Source organism: Phyllostomus discolor, chromosome 7 (genome assembly GCF_004126475.2).
Source record: "Phyllostomus discolor isolate MPI-MPIP mPhyDis1 chromosome 7, mPhyDis1.pri.v3, whole genome shotgun sequence".
NCBI lineage: Eukaryota > Metazoa > Chordata > Mammalia > Chiroptera > Phyllostomidae > Phyllostomus > Phyllostomus discolor.
In genome coordinates, this window is record NC_040909.2 from 27,995,303 (window position 1) to 28,016,214 (window position 20,912).

General features: G+C 37.7%; 1 protein-coding gene across 1 annotated transcript in view; it reads left to right on the forward strand.

The window, feature by feature from the left end:
- The window catches only part of LOC114501309 (collagen alpha-4(VI) chain-like), a 109,364-nt gene that overhangs the window by 49,186 nt on the left and 39,266 nt on the right, over nucleotides 1-20,912 (forward strand). The window contains 9 exon segments of the mRNA XM_036030634.1: nucleotides 7,450-7,521; nucleotides 8,579-8,605; nucleotides 8,846-8,887; nucleotides 11,163-11,219; nucleotides 14,415-14,477; nucleotides 14,816-14,881; nucleotides 19,897-19,925; nucleotides 19,927-19,948; nucleotides 20,069-20,101. Of these exon segments, the coding sequence (XP_035886527.1) occupies nucleotides 7,450-7,521; nucleotides 8,579-8,605; nucleotides 8,846-8,887; nucleotides 11,163-11,219; nucleotides 14,415-14,477; nucleotides 14,816-14,881; nucleotides 19,897-19,925; nucleotides 19,927-19,948; nucleotides 20,069-20,101 (411 nt within the window).

Sequence of the window (20,912 nt, forward strand, 5' to 3'; positions counted from 1 at the left end):
AGGTTGTCTGTTGCTATGAATGACGTAGCCACGTTTGTAAGTGTTTTAACTAAATAAATTCGAGAGAATCAAAGTTGTTTTTATAACATGATCACTCAGATACCTTCCTGAGTGGCTGGGAATATGATGGGGTCTTAGTTACCCACTGATGGTTTGCAGAGAACCCTGGGTATGTTCCTGGGCAAGGGAAAATTATCTATCATGTGATTGGCTGACAAGGAAAATATATATCATACAGAGAATAGTTAGCTGAATTGTTAGGACCGAAATGTGGTAGGAATCATCTTTGTTACATCATAGAAATACCAAAAGGACTTTAAAGCTTCACTGTTTTCAGTGAATTTTAAATTATGGAAACCCACTTTGCCACAGGTGTCTGTTTTAAAGTTAATTTGTATATGCCACTGGTTCTTAAGCTTTTTGGTCTCAGGATAAACCTCTATAATCCTAAAGGTTACCAAGGACCTCGAAGAGCTTTTGTTGATGTAGTTTCTATCATTATTTACTACATTAGAAATGAAAACTGAATTTTAAATGATCAATTTTATTCCAAAATAACAAACTTAAAACCATTAACATACATGACTTATTTCATTATGATAAACGATATTGTCCAAAACAAAATATATTGGTGAGGAGAGTGGGATTTTTAAAATATATTTTCAAATATCATTAAGGTCTAGCTTATTCAGCTAGATTCATGTATTTGCTTCTTTATTCAGTCTGTTATTATATCACTTGCTATGTGGCTCCTTAAAACCTCTACTGTATGCTTGAGAGACCATAGGAATAAAAAAAGAAAATAACATTTTAGTGTAATTGGTAAAATAATTTGAACTCTCTGAGCATCCCCTCCCAAAGGGTCTTAGGGACCTGAGGGGTCCTTGGACTGAACTTTTCAAACTGCTGGTGTATATAAGCATCAGAATCCCCATTGCCCCACTTAGTAGCACATCTTTTTATTATTCTGAACAGTTCAGTGGCCTGAATTTGGAAAATAAGCAGAAGCTAGAGAAAAATGCAGCTGCTGAGACCTATGTAGTGGATCCATTTCTTTGATTGCCTTTATGGGAGAATCGCTCAACTTCTATTTTGCCTCAATGTGCATAGTCTTAGATGTTAGAATTACATTCAGAAATGTGAATTGTGGATTTTTTTCTATTTTGTTTAGGAGTTGTAAAAATATCCTTAAGTGTTATTTTAGTTTTTTCTGCTTGGCCTGTGGTTCAGTGAACCTTGCCCAAGTTCAGAGAGTGTGCTAAGTTCTAACCAGTCCATTAAGATCGCTGACGCCAATTTCAGGCAAATGGGGTGAACAAGCCCTGTCTTTCGAGGTTTGGGGATGATTTTTGTCCCCCTCTCTTCTGTCTTAGCATCCTAAAGCCAGGATATTTTATAAAAACCCGTTAGTACACAGCAAAGTATATGATGTGAATGACATACAGTGACACCCTTTTATCAGCCACCATGTCCCTTTCTGAGATTTCAGTTACATAGAGTCAATCACTGTTCCAAATATTACATGGAAGATTCCAGAAATAAACAACCAGTATATTTTAAACACAGCACTGTTCTTAGCAATGTGTTGAAATCTCATGCTGTCCCTTGCGAGAAGGGAATTGTCCTGCTGTCCAGCATCTCCATGTTGTGAGTGCTCTCTGCTGGTTAGTCCTTTAGTAGCCACCTGGGTTATCAGATTTTCTCAGTAATGTAGGGCTTGTGTTCCGATGACCCTTATTTTAGTTAGTCATGGCCCCCAGAGTTAAGAGTTGTGATGCTGGTGATTCAGATATGCCAAAAACAAGCCATGAAGTGCTTCCTTTAAGTGAAAAAGCAGAAGTTCTTGACTTACTAAGGAAAGAAAAATATCACATGCTGAAGTTGTTTAGATCTATGGTGAGAATGAGTCTTCTGTCTGTGAAATTGTGAAGAAGAAAATAGAAATTTGTGCTAGGTTTGCTGTCACACGTCAAACTGCAAGTGTGTCTCATCTGGTAGGCCCTTCGTCATCTCATGTTATTGTAAGAAGATGGGTGAGTACAGTGCAAAGACATATTTTGAGAGAGACCACCAGCACTCATAGCTTTTATTATAGTGTACTGTTATCCTTGTTCTAGTTTATTGTTAGTCATTATTAATCTCTTATTGTGCCTAATTTATAAATTGAACTTCATCGTAGGTATGAATGTATAGGCAATAACAGGATGTATATGGTTCAGTGCTCTGTGGTTTCAGGCATCCACTGGGGGCTTGGAACATACCTCCTGGGGGATGAGGGCTACTGTATATGATTTTATATAATTTAAAATTTTATTGTAGAACTCCAAAGAACGTAAAAAGAAACAGGTGAAGTTGGTTCTAATAATATACTTTATTTAACCCAATATATCCAAAATATAATTATTTAAACATGTAATTAATAATTAATACAAAAACTGATAAGATATCTTACTTTTTAAATATATTATCTTTGCAATCCAGTGTGTATTTCATAATTATAGCGCATTTCAATGTGGACAAGCCACTTGTGGCCACTATATCCGACAGTGCAGCTCTAGTAGGTCTTGTTTGCTTTTGCTGCATTTCTCACAAGAGAAGAGAACTTCAAAATGTGTTGTTTTCTGAGGTGCTTTTAATGTCATTTCCCCACAGAGCAGGTCAGATTGGGTTGTCCACAGTGGAGACATTGCTGCAGATGGACACATTTCATAATGGGGCCCTTAATTTGTATTGGGCTGGCCAAAAAGTTTGTTTAGTTTTTCCCCAAAAATAAAAGACACATTTTTCACTTCCACCAATAACTTTGTTGATATGGCTATTTTGAGTATGCCAGCTATCTCCTGCGTGGTAAGACGTTGGTTGTTCTCCATGTCTCGATTTGATCGCTATCAAGTTCAACTGGTCTACCCGACCTTGGGGCATTGTCCATTAAGAAATCTCCAGCACAAAATTTGCAAACCACGTTTGACATGTTTGATCAGTCACAACATTTTTTCCATGCACTGCCCAAATCTTTTTTTTGCATTTTAATAGCGTTTTTACCTTTCTCGAAATAATAAAATGTAATATGCTGAAAGTTGCATATTTTCTTCTATCTTCAATATTAAAATAGCTACACAAAAATTCACCAATTTTGATAAGTTTTTTTAAATGCATGCTGATATAAGTGTCACAACACAATCTAACAAAATTGTTTTGAATAAAGTTAAAGACAACTAGGTGCTACTAGAGCCACATTACAGAAAAAATTACAAACATTTTGGCTAACTCAGTAGGTTCAAATTGAAAGTTTATAAGGACAAATAACTACTGCCCCCCACCCCTCCCAAAAATCCTTAGTGGTGACAAATGACCATCACTTTGTTAAGTTCTTGGACTCTGTGGGTGAGAGTGAAAAGAGAATAGCAGGGGCATTGTCAATGGGTGTCTGAGGCTGGGCTGACTAGGCTGTCTGGGGCTAGAGAGCCCACTGTGAGAGTGGCTTCCTGTCTCATCTGTGGTCCTCTGCTGGGATGGCTGGCCTGGCTGACATCACAAAACGCTGAGGTGGAAGTATGTGGCATATAGCAGCCGGGTCTAAGAGGCAACATCCAATAGGGTGCGCCTGTCCTGCAAGTGAGCATTCCAGGAGACTGAGGCTGCAGCTGTGAAGCTTCTGAGCAGACCTCAGAAATTAGATAGTAACTTGTCTGTCACATTCTATTTAGTGACTGTTTAGTTCCTAATCCAGACCAGAATCAAGAATTGGGTGGGGGCATTAGACTCCTCCTCTTGATGGGGGTGTGGCAGGGTCACAGAGTAGAAGAGTGTGGATATTTATTGTGGGCATCTTTAGAAATATAATCTGCCAGACTCATGAATTCTATGTATTTTCAATATTTACCTATTATGAGATGGTGGTTTAAATATGCATTGATTACATAGTTATACATTAAATTAATCAGATTATCTAAGGCCACAAAAATAGTTATAGAACTTCAGTAGTAGCAAAAATAGTTAATATTTGTTCATAACTTACTCTGTGACAGATATACAACTAAACATTTTGTATGCATTTCATTTCATCTATAAAATAAGATATCACTATTGCTATTCTCATTTCTCATAAATGAACTTGAACCAAGCTTGAGAAGCTGGTTCAAGTTGAGAAGCTGGATTTGGTAACTTGAGAAGCTGTTGGTGAGGTTCTTCTTTCCATTAAATCATGGCTGTAATGGATAGCTTTAAGCAATTTGTGAGCAAAGAGGAGACCAGTTTTTGAACATGAGAGAGCTTGATATTTGAATGAGAATCACAGTAGGCCCAAATTTTGTTCTCAAAATTATCTAACATATGTGTTCATTCTAAGGCAATTCCCCTTTTCTCATGACAACATCCAAAAATGCTTTTGCCCTCTTAGAATACATGGGCTCTTAGGAATACAGGTGGACTAGACAAATGTCCACTTATAATATTTAACTTATTTAGTTACACATAAACATTTAAATATCTTTTATGTAAAATGACATTTTAAGTTAGAAATTCTGCTTTTTTTCTCTCTAATATTGGAACAACCATTTAATTACAAATGATTCCCACATAGTTTCTATATCAGTGTCTTCAGCATTATTGGAACCACTTTTTGGAAACATCTCAACCAGTTTTCTAGAGCATATTGTGTCCACTTCTGTCTAAGTTGTTTAAATGGTACCACTTTTAGTCTGTTTATGAAACTGTCATTACAAATTTTATTTCCAGCTTCCAAACTCATTGCTTCATTTTTCTTATAAGAATATTTTTATGGTCTCCACAATATAATCACAAATTCTAGTGTTAATAAAAATTATTTTTGAAACTATTATTTACATACCATCTAACATTTGAAATTGTGAGGTCTCACCCTCAAATATAATAAATAATTTATTTATTTACTATCTTTTTTTTTTAATGGATTGGGTAGCTGACCTCCATAAACATACCCAAAATATCTCAAATAAACAATGACTGTGTGTCAGGGTTATGTTGCTCAAAATTACATAAAGAGAGCAGTTAAGTAGAGAGAGAGAGTACTCTGATATATGAGAAACTTTGTGAGAACTCAGATTAAGAATACTTTTTTTCCCCATGGACTAATTTGAGGAAAACACATACCCAATTATGGATATATGTTATAGCAACTGAAACTTTAAAAACTGGGAATAGCAGTCATAAGAGTGGGATATTTTTTCTTCACAAATTTCTTTTTAATTAATACTTTAAATTGTGGTAGAATACACGTAACATAAAACTTACTGTCTTAACCATTTGTAAGTGTATAATTCAGTGATTTTAAGGGCATTCACGCTGTTGCACCACTATCACCATCATCCATCTCCAGAGTCCCTTTCATGTTGCAAACCTGGAACTGTCCCCATTAAACACCATTCCCCACCCTTCTCCCCCCAACCAGCAGACACCACTCTACTTTCTGTCTCTGTGAATTTGATTCTCTAGGTGCCAGCATTAAGTAGAATCAAGCAGTACATATCTTTTGGGTTATTTCACTTAGCATGATGTTCTCAAGGTTTATCCCTGTGGTGGTATGTCAGAATCTCCTTCCTTTTGAAGGCTGAATAAACCCATTGTGCATTTGTTTACCCGTCCATCTGTCCACTGGCACTCAGGTAGCTTCTACCTTTTGGTTGTTGCAAACACTGCTGCTGTGCTTGTGACTGTAAACATCTCTGTGAGCCCGAGCTTCCAATTCTTTGGGGTCCACATCCAGAGTAGCTTGTTGGGTCATATGGTAATTCCATTTTCACTTTTTTGGGAAACTACCATACTGTTTTCAAGAGCAACTGCACTGTTGAACAGTCTCACTAAAAGTGTGTGAGGGTTTCAGTGTCTTCACATCCTCACCAACACTTTTTTTATGATAGCCCTTCTAAGAGTGGGTTTACCTTTAATGTTTGTTAAACATAAAACTTTAAGAATTTTTCTTCATGTCTCTGCTTCATCAGGGACACTTGTTTTATATATAACACTGTTTTCTAATTGAGACAATGACCAATTATTCATGACCAATAGCACTGCACACATAGTGCAATGTAGTACAGGTAACTATGTTAGTGTTGAATTTTCCAGGTTGAAGCTTAAACACCACACATTGAACCAACCTGAAAGTACATACAGACTAGGAAGAAGGGGGTGGGGGGAAAGACATTTATTTGACATCTACTGTATGTTAGGCCCTACATTAGGCATTTGAATGCATGATGACATTTAATCTTCAACCTACTGATATGGGTTGATACTTTCATTTTATCGATGCAAGAAGTAGAAACCCAGGAGAAAGTCAGTGGTTTATGAAGGTCAGACAGAGAGGGTTGGAGATGTGCTCAAACCCACATCTGTCTGATTGCCCAGAACCTGTGCTTTTTCTCATGATCTCTTGCTGTCTGCTATGTATAAAATCCCTCATTTGTTCAAGTCACGTGATTTATGAAGTACTTTCAACACAGTATTGCATGTATTCAGTACAACGATCTTTGAATGGTCAGGATCATATTATCCAGATCCACAGTTATAAATGGAGGACATTGTAATTCAGAGTCATGTGCTTGTCCAAGCTTACAAAACAGGTTGGAAACTGAACTTGGGCTCAACCCTGGCCCTGTCATTCTAGATCCAGAGTGCTTCTCGCTTCACCATGTTCCCTTCGCTGTCCAGGCCGGCTTATCTAGGGAAGTTGCCCAACATCATGAAGTAGAAGACAGATGCTACCTTGGCAGACCCTGTTTTGCTGAAAGCTCATATTGTATATGGTGTTTTCTAATTTATATCTGATCAGTTTGTGCACAAGGCATGATACTAGATCAAAAGCTTCTACTCAGTAATAATTTAGGAAGTAATTCTTAAATCCCAATTGGATATCTGTTGTGCGCCAACATTGCGCTTAGGGCTGGAAACCCACAGATAAATGAAACATCCTTGTCGCCAAGAAGCTCACAACATGCAGAAAACAGTTGTAACACAAAAACAATAACACACAATGTATCTTCTCAGAGGAGGAGGCAAAAAAAATGATCTATACCTCAGGAATGGTCAGGATTTCACCTAGAAGAGAAAAAGTTAAATAGTGGTTTATTCTTTGTGGGACTACAAGGAAACCACCTAGTGTTAGCTGCCTGAAGAAATGTTCAGGACACAACCTCTCTCTTGTTTCAGACGCTGATGTTTTGCCCATGGGGCTTGAGTGAATTGATAAAAAATAATAGATAATTTGGATTTCTAAGATTTGGGGGCTGTCAGCATTGGTAGCTGATGGGTGAACATTCTGATAGCCTTGCAGGTGATCCAATCAGGTCTCTGAGGATGTAGAAGGAATTGTAAGGACCGTGCCATAGTTTGGTCATTCTTGCTGGTTTGAGTCAGTTGGGTGCTGATAGAGATAGTTGCTTGATTGTCTCCATGTGCATCTTTATTTCACAGGGAGAAAGAGGTCCCCAAGGTCTTCCTGGACGCCGAGGTGAAGAAGGATGCCCAGGTGTGAGAGGACCCAAGGTGAGTGTGACCTCAAACTGTGGCATTCTTCCCATATCTTTGTTTAATCCCTTGAGCCTGTGGAAAACCTAATTCTTCAACATAGGTATGGTATCTTGGTTCTCCTGAGAAGGAGGGTTTCCCAGAAGTTGAGCCTGAGAAAAGGATTAAATGCAAAATAGTTTACTGGGAGCAGATTTCAGTACACACATGCAGGAGTAGAGAAGTTAGACAGGGATGGAAGGTGGCCTAAAAAGGGTGCATTATCAATTAGATTACTACCACGCTGTGCTCAGCTTAATCCTGCTGAGGAACTCTGGAGGCCAATGTTGAACATGCACCTTAATGTTATCCCACTCAAGGGGTGAGGGAGCTGGGGTATTCATGCACCAGGTCCTATCAGGCATCAGGCGAGGGCTGCTCCTAGAAGGCAGTGATTCCCCAGCATTTCTGGACTGTTCCAGTACCAGGAAAAACCCTTAGGAGGAAAAGAGTCACAGTGCTGGCAGCTGGAAGGTGGGCTTGAGAACACTGAAATTTTCAAAACTAAAGGGGATAATTGGTGGGGCACCCTTTTGAGTAGTTGCATTCAATGTCTTTTAATCTTCCAGGTTTAGAGAATTCCTTTAGTAAGACCAGGGGGAAAAAAGTTCTACAACCTCAGAGTTCTATACATAGTTTTTCTGACCACAATGACCATATTCTGAGTATTTTAACAAGTTACTCTTTCAATTATTTTGTGCTGTTGTTCCTAGAAGCCCTTTCCTGCTTGCTAAGTCAGTGTATTGTCATTTTGTTTGAAAAATGATTGTTATAATAATGAGTGGTGGGTCGCTGCCATTCCCTGCTCACCCTACTATGTGAGGAGTTGCAAGGTTAAATTTCCCCCAAGTCCCAAGCACGGGGAAGTGGTAGCAGGCAGAGTGCTGTGATGTCCATGACAGTCGCTGGGGAAGAAATCTTTGTTTTGGTCTATTCATTGCATTTTCTTGAAACCAGAGACGTATGGTTTCCTAAATGAAATGATATTTAAAAAATCGAATTCAAGCTCAACTATTTTTATTTTTCTGAACTCTAGGGAGTACGAGGATTTTCAGGAGAGAAGGTAGGTGACTTTCTTTACTCTCTTATAGTGAAGAGTAGCTTCTTCGGAAAAAAAAAATACTGAGTCCAGTTGCTTTTCCTTTGCTTGAGTGAGGTGAGGCTTAAAACTTCTGGGTGAAGGGATGTGTCAGATGGTATTAAGAGCAAAACTGAAAGAAAACATTAGTATGGAATTAACTTCAAAGCAATAATCATGTACCCCGTGATCCTGTTGTCTCTAAACGCATTGTTTGCTCCACAGGGCGACCCTGGTGAGGATGGCGTTGATGGCTTGGATGGAGAAACAGGTTTGGAAAGTTTCTCATTCTGTGTCTCCCCCTCTACTACTCCGGCATTTTATACTCTCTAGTTATACATTTCACAATTAGTCTAGACACTTTCACATATGTGCTCAACAATGTCTAAAGTTAATTTAGGTATTTGCCCTTGTCTTTGAAATAGAAGGACCCTAGAAAACTTAGCTCTAACCAGCTGCCTCCTGTATTACATATTGTTGTCCAATATTTTATTTCCATTTTTGGTTAACTTCTACCAATTAGACACTGTTATTTTTCTGGTTACGTAGTCAGTGCTTATCTAGCTTTACCCTTATGTTTATTACTATTACTGGGCCTTCAAAAGAGCATGAAAAGGTCATGCTTCTTTGCCTATGGTAGGACCTTTAGAAGTTTCCTTGGATGAAGTCATAAATTCCCTTGGCTTTTGTTTTTCTGAAATTCTCTTTATTGTATCCATTTTCTTGAAAGATCGTTCTTGGGTAACATTTGTTTTCAGCACTTTAAATGTAATTTCATAGTTTTCTGGCTTCTGTTATCTCTTTCATTATTGCCATTAAGAAGTTATCCATCAAACTAATTGTTATTCTTTGGTCGTCAATCTTAAAAAGATAATATATCAGGCTGCCTTAAGATTCCCCTTTGTTTCTAGTTTTCTGCAGTTTCAATATGATATGTCCAGGTATAGATTTGTTTTTCTTTATCCTGCTTGAGACTTATTAGGACTTTTGAATCTGAGCATTTGTGCCTTCTATAAGTTTTAGAAAATCCTTAGCAAATTATCATTTTGACATTTTTATCTTTTCCATTTTCTCTATTGTCTCCTTCTAGGAGTCTAATTAAAAATTTGTGAGAACTTTTCATTTCATTCTCAATGATTTTTAACCTCTTTACTATTTCCTTGTCTTTCTGTGCTGGATTCTGAATAATTTATTCACCTTCTAATTCACTAATCCTTACATCACTTTGTTTAATATGCCTTTTCACCTGTCAGTTAGATTTTAAATTTTGATTAGCCTAATTTTCACTTCAAAAATTCTATTTGATTCTTTCTCAAATCTGCTTAGTCTTTTAAAAATAGTAGACTGTTATTTTATTTTTTAAAAAAGATTTATTTATTTATTTTTAGAGAGGAAAGGGAGGGAGAAAGAGAGAGAGAGAGAAACATGAATGTGCTGTTGCTGGGGGCCGTGGCCTGCAACTCTGGCATGTGCCCTGCCTGGGAATCGAACCTGCGATACTTTGGTTAGCAGCCTGCGCTCAATCCACTGAGCTACGCCAGCCAGGGTTGACTGTTATTTTAAACAAATTCTTTTTTAAATAAATTTACTAAATATACTTACTTATATTCAATATACGATAATTCCAATATCTATAGTCATTGCAAGTCTGATTTTGTTGTCTGTCATTTCTGCTGGTTCCCCTCTCCTGGTGTCCCTCATGTATGTTGTGACTTTTGATTTAAACACATTTTTTAAATTTAAATTTATCTGTGGTAAATCATTAAGGCCTGAGCTGAAGGTTGTTTGCTTCTCCCACATACTTGGTGGCACTACCTCCTAGGACCACTTAAAATAAATGTTCAGGCTATATTCCCAGAAGTGGGATCAGTGGGTCAAATGGCAGTTCCATTTGGACCTGGAAATTATTATGCTGAGTGAAATAAGCCAGTGAGAACGACAAGTACCATATGATCTCTCTCATATGTGGAATCTAGTAAATGAAATAAACTGATGAACCAAATAAAACCTGAGGCATGGATACATGGAACAGACTTATAGATTCAGAGGGGAGAGGGTGGAGGGGACTGGAAGAGAATATGTGCATAGCTGTGGACATAGACAACAATGTGGTGAAGGGCAGGGGTGAGAGGGCGAGGTCTGGATGGAGGGAGAAAATGGGGGGCATCTCTAATAGTGTCAACAATAAAAATCAGAAAGAAAAAAGTTAACAAAAATAAAATAAATGATCAGCTTGTGGGTTTTCACACTACAGTCACACTGAGTGATCAGAGTTCTTTGGGCAGCCAGCATCTATTACTTCTGTTGATTTTTGCTTTCTCTTTATTTTGAACTCTAAAGATTTCTCTTTTTCTTTATCAGCTCATTAATGTATGTAAAATGTTTTTAAGTTTTCAAAGGATGATTGTTCAGGACATCTAGTTCTGTCACATGCTCAGAAAACAATGGTAAAGAAACTTTCTACTGTCAGCTAGAATGTGAAACTATGTGAAAAAAATTTCTGGTGTGACTATTATAACAAAGATTCTTTGTATAATTTTTTCAGGGTAATCATGGCATCCCAGGATCATTTGGAGAAAAAGGAGACAGGGGAAATCGGGTAAAATAAAAGGATATTTTTCTTTCATATTTCTACTGGTTACACAGACCTTGGCAGTTTATTTTAGTTTGAGAAAGAATCATTCAGTGGCTTAACAACTAGATTGGGAGTTAAAGGCAATAAATATTAAAAATGACTATCTGGAACCTGTAACTTAAGGCCCAACTCTATTGATAGTGAATGAATAATGTAAATCTAGTTTTACATTTTATTTCATTTTTGTGCTTTAGAACTGTAATTGTCATTCCCTACTTCACAGACTTTTATGTGTCCCTGTTGCCAATGATTTAGTCTTATATCCAAGGCCTTTTAACCACATTCTTCATTAATCTTGGTCAAGAAATGTCCTTCTCAGGATTAAGACATACAAATGGGCAGTTATAAAATAGTCACAGAGAGGTAAAGTATAGTAAAAGGAATATAGTCAATAATATTGTAGTAACTCTATATAGTATCAGGTGGATACTTGATTTATCAGGGTGATCATTTTATAAGTTATGTAAATGTCCTAATTTCTGTGTTGTACACCTGAAACCGATATAATATTGTATGTCAACTATAGTTGAAAAATAATAAAAAGAGAAGTATTCTTCCCAGTCAAATTATACTACTTAATGTCCCCTGAAGATTCCTTATGCATGTCTACCTCTGCATCTTGGTTCATGCTAGGTAACCCATCCCTGGAATGCTTTTCCCTGCCTCTGTCTTCAGTGCTTATTGAATATCACTTTTTTCTTCAATTTCCAGCTCCTGTCTTTCTTCCTCATGATGCTCTGGACCTCCTTGACCATGTTCGTCTGCCAAACTTTCCCCCTTCCCTATATCTTTCCAATGTACTTTGTACTATATGCTTGACAGTGACTATGTATTGCCTCATGCTGGGACTTATATTTCTATGTAAGGGAGTCAAATATACTCAGTTCTCCCTTCCTGTGCCATGACAGACATTACTAATCAATTATACAGGCCAAAGTATCTGTCTCAACACCGTGCTAATAATAGCTTTTATTGATTGAATTAGATAAGGGGATGAAATTTATTTATCTGTGTGTTTTGTACCCCCATGTAGAAGTAGAGCAATGCTTTACCACAAGGTGTGGATGGTTTCCTGATAAGTGAAACAGGAAATCACAAGAAATGGCTCTGTTACTGAGGTTTAATTTCCAACCTGGCATTTGTGGGTCCAGATTTTGGAGAACTACACTTTCTTCAAGACTGGAAAGACTTCAGTTTTCATTGAACTTAGTGAAATTTGATAAAACTTGTCAAGTGTTTTCTACCTATAGGGCATTTGCTAGACACAAAAAAGTTCAAAGATAAATAAGTCTCAGTTATGACCAAGAAAGAGCTTATTAACTGTGCAGGAAATAAGATTTATATAGGAGGTACAATATATACAAGATAGGGTAAGATAAAGGGTGTAACAATGGTGCAAATAATGAATGGGAACACAGTAACTTGAAAGGAATCTAAAATAGAGTGGTGTTTCTTCATCTGATCAATCATCAGGATTTATTGAGGCATCTGTTGTAATTCAGGCATGACTGTAGAATAGGAGCAAAACAGTCATGGGTTCTGTATCTCAGAACGGCCTCTGTAGGAAAGAGATAGCTGTTAATGACATAATCATGGAAAGAGATGTAAGAATACTGGTGAGATAAGGGCATGGAGAGGTAAATGACAAGGGATCTGATCCAAGCCGTGTTGTGTGAGGAAGGCTCACTGAGGGAGTAAAGATGGAATGAAATTTGAAGGATGACTAACAACCAGATGATGAGGCAGGAAAGAAGTGGGCAAGAGACAAACCTTCCACACTAAGGTCTGTGGCATTTGAGAATGCTGCTGCAGGGTGAGAAGAAAATTGTGGCATTCCAGAGCACACAGGAAATCAAGACATCTTTTGCCCAGACCTTCATGAGGAGAGACATCTGTATTCCAGATGAAGAAAAAAGGAAAGGCTTAGAGTTAGAAGAACTCAAAGTGGGTTCAGACCAACAAGGATTCAAATCAACAGGAGCAGAAGGTGAGATAAAAAGTATAAAGAAGTGGGAGGAAAGTCTGGAGTCAATTTAATGCCATATTCAGGGTTTTTTCTGCTGCATAATCAGGTTCTATCAAAAATTCTAGCAAGGACGACATGTGCAAAGTCACAGGTTTGCAAGATTATTCTGGAAGCCAGTGTCTGGGTCAGAAAAAGAAGGGACTAAAAGTTGGACGAATCCTAATAGGAATTGTATACCAGGCTCTGTACTTGCCATTTTAGTTTATCATTCCATTTAACCCTGTAACAACTCTATAAAATAGGTATATCTGTTCACACAAATGAGAAAATTGTCTTGAGAAGTCAAAGAAATTTGCCTAGCTAGTAAATTAAGCAGCAGAAAAATAATTTAGAATGAACTAACTTCCTTTTACTATTATATTGGGCCAGGAAAGTAGTAAGGAGGAGTCTGAAGTCATTATGACTAGCTCTTTTGGAACCTAGAAAACATTTTATTCTTGTGTTGAGAGTCAGAATCTCAGAGAGAATTCCACTTCACTATTTTCGGAGTGTGGCAAGTGAGGTGTACTCTCCAGAGCCACACACATATCATCTGAGGAAGGTTTCTGTGGCTCTGTAGAACCTGCTACACAGATATCGGTACCCACTAGGGCAGGTTTTAAGAGCAAGCAATCATTTTCCTTATCATGTCATAGTCTTTTGGCAAGTTGTCTTTGGCCTCTCTGGTTCCCTGTCTACAATAGTCAGGAGCCCTGGCAGTGCTTTTCTCTCTCTTTTTCTATTTTTATGAGACTCTTGCTCTACTAATGCTTTCCACGTTCATGATGGCGAGAGCCTTTCTGTTTTTCTTACATGTGTTTCTGTGTGGGAGCAGCATGGAAGAAGTGGAAAGATCAAGGGATTCGGTAGTTGGGACACCTGGGTTCCACTTCCTGAGTCTCAGCTCCTGAGTTGTGAAGGTTAAATGAGGCAATGCACACCTTAGGGTCAGGTCAAACATATCGAAGATTTCCAATAAAAGTATGTTTCTTTTCTGTGTCTCAACCTCACCATCTTTGGCAGTAATGTTTAAAATTCAAGTACTAAATTGCTCTTCTAATTTGACTCTCATTTTTTCCTGCTTAATGCTTTTCTTCCTTTAGGTAATAGATAATTTTTAAACAGTGACATTTTTTTTCATTTGTCTTCAAGAGGGCTTGGCAGGACTGCCTGGACAACCGGAGAGCATGGAGAGACCTGGGTTAAGGGGCGATCCTGTGAGTGGTAGTTGAGGAGTTTCCACTGTGGTAATCCAGGACTTGTAAACTGATCACAAAGGCACAGAACAATGAATTATTCATTAATGAGTCTCATCAGCCTATCTTGGTATTGTAACAAATAAGAGATTTGTAAGGAAACCCATCTTATAGAACTTTTGAGTTCTTGAACAGTTTGGAATTTTAATTGCATTGCCTATTTGGGATTATTGAGTAGATCTAGCCAATGAAAATGAGTCTCCTTTGGTGTGTTTCTTTTTTAAGAAAAGATCATGCTACCTACAATTTTTCCCTGTTTTTCCTATCCATTTGAGCTAAATAACTTTTTATTCCCCCAGGGGGATCCTGGAATTCATAGTTACATCCAAGGCCCTAAGGGAGAAACAGGAAGGCGTGGACTGCAGGTAAGATTGTCTGTGTGCTCAGGGATACAGGTACACATGGAAAGGTTACTAGCTGGTGCAGGAGACTTGGCGTTCTGGTTGGATCAGCACAGAAAACCAGGGAGCAAACCTGTAAGACTCTATTGTCCATGGAGACAGAGCTCTGAATGTTAATCCCTGCTTATCCTTATCCTTGCACCATTGTCTCATAAGTGTGTATGTGTGTATTTTTGGTAGAAATCTTATCACCCACCACACTAGTAATATATGCTTCTTTACTTCTCTATTCTTGGTTTCTTCATATCCAAAATGGAAGCATCAGACTCAGTAATCTGTAAGATCTTTCCAGTTTTAAAATTTCCAATTTTATAATGATATGTTGATTTAAGCAAACGTAGAACAGGAACAGAATCAGAGAAATGGAGATCACATGGAGGGTTATCAGTGGGGAGGTGGAGGGGAAGAATGGGGGGAGAAGGTACAAGGAATAAGAAGCATAATAGATAGACACAAAATAGACAGGGGAAGTTACGAATAGTATAAGAAACAGAGAAACCAAAGAACTTATATGCACAACCCATGGACATGAACTAAGGGGATGGGAATGCTGGAGGTTGGGGCAATGCAGGGTGGAGGGGGTAAAGGGGTGAAAAAATTGGGATGACTGGAATAGCATAATCAATAATATACTTAAAAAAAAGATGCTCAGGCTCACTACACTGCTGGCTTGCTTTCCGCCACTGCCAATGTTGATTGATGTGAATTGAGTACATACTAGCTGTTTTTAAAGATAGCACCCTGTTTAGTTCTGAAGACTAACAGCTTTGTGACAGAAGACATCACAGAAGGAAAAAGACTTGTTAACTTGACAGACGCTTACTTGTTGGAAGCCATTTTTAGATTTTTATGTCCTAGATGTTAAAATGCATGACTCTGAAAAATGACCAAAATAACCGAAGTGTCTAGTCCTCAGATCACATTATCCCTGATTTCCAGGAATGGGGTCTGCATACCAACATGTTTACAACTGTAGAGCAGCTTCTATTCGCTTTAAATTCCAGCTTGTATCCTTTGACAAAACCTTAGGACACCAGCTCTCTCTTCCCTCGGTTGTGGCTAGTTCCCACCCATTGTATATATGCCCAGGTCCCGAATAAAATCCAGTAGTTAACAAGATCATTATAATGTAGCTTTGTGAGAAAACTGTTACAACTCACTGCAAGATTTTCTCATTCTGTTGTTATTTGGATAAACTCCACTGAGAGGGTTCTCTTGGGTGAATTGAGATTAGAGAGCCCTGTCCACTCATAATAATAACCCATTTAGCTATGGGACTGAGCTAAGAGAATAGCAAAACAGCAATCCTTAAATCATCTGGGCCTCAGTTTTGTCATCTGCAAGGTGGGCAAATTGGAAACCATTTCAGCATTTCCATCTGTTAGTGGTTATCATGGGAAGAAAGGTCAGGATTTGTGCATAAATTGAGCTTTGGTTCCATGACTTGCTCATCGTTTTACAGCTGGGGAGGAACTCTGTCTAGACTGTCATGGGAAGAGCCTCATGCACACAGTTTTCTGAGGTCTCCATCACTGACTTTAGCTAAGGGTTAACCTTGAACTTCAGATCCCTGAACTGTGCATGCAAATGAAAATTGTCACCCTCTGAGGTGGTGCCATGTCATTTTGCATTTGCATTCCTCACAGTTTCTACTACCTGGATGAGCTTAAGGAAGGGTGCTCTAAGAATTTAAAGATAGCCCTCTAGGGGGCACTCTTTCATTAGTATTAGTTTTGAGTCCAACCAAAAATCCAATTAGAAGTCACAGTTCCTTTGGAGAATATGTCCCAAGGAAGCAGTCTTTCAAACCAAACTGAGAAACCTACTATTGGGAAAAGAGTGAAAACCCAGTCATGCTTTAGCACTTCTGGGGAGGAAGAAAACCAATTCAACCTTTTTGGAAGGTGGTCAGGCAACATACATCAGTTAGGACTGCTGATTTTTGTTTGTTTTTCAATACACAAGTGACAGAAAACTGGGCTGGCAGTGTTTACCTAACACTCACGTTTGATAATCCAGGGATAGGAGATTCCAGGTTTGGTGCACTAGCTCAGTGATGCCATCAAAACCCAGGGTTGTCATCAGGGCCTCTGGCCCTTTCTTTCCACAGTGTCATCCTCACTGTGTCCTTGGGCGTGGCAAACCAAGAATTTTACCTTCACCTTTACATAAAATGCAGGAAGGAAAAAAGACTTTTCTTTCAATCATTTCCATGATTGGCTTAGCCTTGTCATAATTTATCCCTTGGAGCTGGTCAAGTCGTTGCTCTAAACAAAACTGAGATTTTCTTAGCAAGGAAGAAAGGCGAGGGGGTGTTGAGTAGCCACTAACTGTGTCTTCCATGGTTTAACATGTGTGTCCTTTGATCCAGTCTTCCAGTTATAGAAGCTTATCCAGAAGTTAAACATGACTCAGTCTAAAGATTCAGGTCTGGTGATGATCAGCATAATGAATTTTAATCACTACAATGCCTAAACATCCAATGATAAGGGATCTTTTATAAAACAATGGCAAATCCACATAATAGTATATTGTAAGCCATGAAAAATAATTTAGAAGACTATTTCATAATAAGTAAAACATTCACAATGTAGTATTAAAAGAAAAAAAAACCAGATCATAAAACTCTGTAGTCAACAAGAGTCCTAACTGGTTGAATATATCTGTATCTATATTTCCTGGGGATAAACACCCAGAAATTATGCATTTCAATTTCTTAACATTATTATCCAAATTGTTGAAAGATTCTATGTTGAGCCTGTATAACTTTGACCCTGGTTTTTATTTTGAAAAATGTAAATCTATAGAAAATTTTGCAGTTGCAAGTATAATAGCACAATGAAAACTAATTGCTACTGTTTAGCCACATTTGCTTTGTCTCTCTATGCAAATACATAGTTAATATGTATATAATTTGCTGAGCCATTTGAGGATTAATTGAACGTATCATGACATTTTGCTTTTAAATATTCGATAAATATCTTTCAAAAACAAGAACCTTTTCCTATATAAGCACAATACAATCATCACACTCAAGAAATTTAATAATGATGCAAAATTATTTCTATTATACAGTCCATACTTAGATTTCCACCACAGTTGCACCAATAGTGCCCATTATGGTTATTTTTATCATTGTCATTGTTCTGGGTTCCAATCAAGGACTATGTAATGCATTTGTTTGTTTTGTCTCTGCTGTGTCTTCTAATCACAACCGTGTCCCTTTGTTCCTTTGTTTACATGACATTGATATTCTAGGACAGTTTATTTTGTTAAACATCTCTCAATTAGGATTTGTTTGATTGTTTCTTCCTGACTAGATTCAAGTTAATCAATTCTAGTAGGAGATTAAGAAATGCACCCTTCTTAGTCACCAGGAGGGACTCTAGGTTAGTCTCTGTCTCATTATTGATACATTAATTTGGTCACTTGATTAATCTATTGTGAACATACTTTGGCCCACTTTCTAATGATTAAGTACTTTGGACAATAATAGTCTGAGATGGTAAATTTTTGTTTCCAAACATTTTTTTTACCCAGTGATACCTGTATTGGCTCAAATAATTCCTCTATTATGTTGGCTGCAAAAATAAAAAAAAAAAGAAATAAAAAAGAAACCTCTTTACTATTAAAATAAGAAAATAATAAACATTTTAAGAAAGAATCTGTATTATATCTAGACCAATTATGAGAATGCTATATCTAAAGCCTTCTCCCTGATATGAACTACTTCAGTTAAACAATTCCCATTATGAAAGTAACATTTACAATAGGTATTTGGGGATACAGAAAAATAAAATGTAGAGAAAAAATCAATACTCCAGTAGCTAAGAAAACCATCCCTTTACTAACTTTCCTAATTTTTCAGTGGCAAAGTTACTCTCCCTGAGAAAGTCAGATGAGGATCTCAAGGACTTATTAAAAATGTTCCAGTCTAACATAAGAAAATGAGGAATCATCATTTTGTCTTTCTTTGTATTTGGGTTAAATTATTCTTTCACAGAATTTAGCATACTTGGAAAGAACAACATTATAGCACAATTTTTCAACTTAATGAACTTTTGATACATATTTTTAATTATATTATTTCAATAAGCATTTCTATAATGATTTAATTAACACTTTCTTCATATTGTGGAATATATAATTATTTCAGAATTTAGTCTGTTATAAATAACAAAGAACACATGGCACAGAAGTGTTTCATTCCGCATTTTACATTCATTCCTAATTTATACATTCTCATTGACTTAGCCTTTGACTTCACTGAATAATATTCTAAGACATCCCCGTTTGCAATCAGGTGGTTTCCATTTCGCCTGAAAGATGAAACTCATTCTTTCTCTGGATACTGCACATTTTCCCACTTCTGATCTTAAAAACTTGGGAGCACGAGACAGTGCCCCATTTATTGCAACTGCATATGACCTCTTCCCTCCCTCATCGTCTGTATCGGTTGACCTCTTCCATATGTGCAGAGACACTCTCTTCTACCTTCTGTTCTTGTTGCCATTCTCTATAGATGCAGGTAAAAGGAAGTGCTAGTGTTTTCAAATACTGAAGCATGGCTTGTTGGAGAATATCTATGACTACTGTTGAACCCCAACGTGTTAACCCTAAGGGTTGTCAAATGAACAATTTGGGGGGAAGATGCCCACAACATGCATGTTTAAAATACCAGAAATTAAATCAGCACTCTGAAGGAGTACTGGACCAATAGAATGTTCTGAGATCAAGGGAACATTCTCCATCTGTGATGTACAGTGTGGTAGCCGCTAGCCACATGGGGTTTACTGAACACTTGAAATGTGCCTTGTATAACTGAGGAACCAAATTTTCAATTAAATTTACTTTAATTTAAACTTAATAGTCACATGTGGCTACAGCCTTCTGTATTAGATGGTCCATGCCTAGAGGAGGAATGCAAACGTATGTATGTAGATATCTAAACTGGTCTTCGCTGTACCTTTACTTTTCAGGGAAGTTCTGGTTACAATGGACCTCAGGGGTACCTGGAATGCTGGCCCTCAGGTAGGTATAACTGCTTATGGGGTTGTACATTTCACCTGCTTTGTGGAAGAGAGAAGTTGGGTGGGGTGAAAATTGCCTGTTTTTTTTTCTCTGAGGTCTACATTTCCCTTCTATTTTTAGGGGTCAAGAGGAAGACAAGGTCTGCCAGGATTGGCAGGTCAGTGTTTTCTGGAAGAGATGCTCCTTGTTGCACATGTATGGCACTTTAGATAGTTCCATCTGAGGTCAAGGGCAGTGCTGGTTCGCGTGTCTGAGGTTGCCTGAGGATCACTGGGAAATTTCCCTGGGGATGTTTTTTTCATGGAGGAGAGAAGGTTTATATGGTTCCTCTCTGTACCCTGTCCAGCTGGCTATATATTACATTTAATTTAGATGGAAAAAAGGTTAATACCTTACAGAATAGCTTTACCCTCCAAAATAATGATTTTTCTACTTAAAGAAGACTTCCTAAGGGTGCATAAAGGATGTTGTAGTCACTAACTGAAGGGAAAATTTGACTTTTACTATTTCCAAAGGGGGAATGACATGATTCGAGGGCGGGATGGGGTGATATCTGTGGTGAAAATGGTATTTTACTGAGCATTTATCCAGCACCAGTCACTGTGTTAGACTTTTCTTACATCTCATGTAACCCTTTCGACAGCCCTAGTAGTTATGAGGCCCCTGGGTTACTTTTTATGGATGGGAGAGGAAATAGAGGTGTAGCAAAATGAAGTTTCTTGTCAGAGGTCACACAGCTAATAATTGGTAGAGATAGGATTCAGATCCAAAGATCAGAATGCTCTTGGAAATAAGAGTTAAATTTATTGAGAAGACTTATCTCTAACATAGTCTGCTCACACTCTGCTGGTGTTATTTTGTCTAGTATTCTCATGATTTTAGGATGGAAGAGTCAGAGATCAACTTATGTCCTCTCTGAGCTTGGGGATGAGTGAATGGGAGTGTGTGTGTGTGTGTGTGTGTG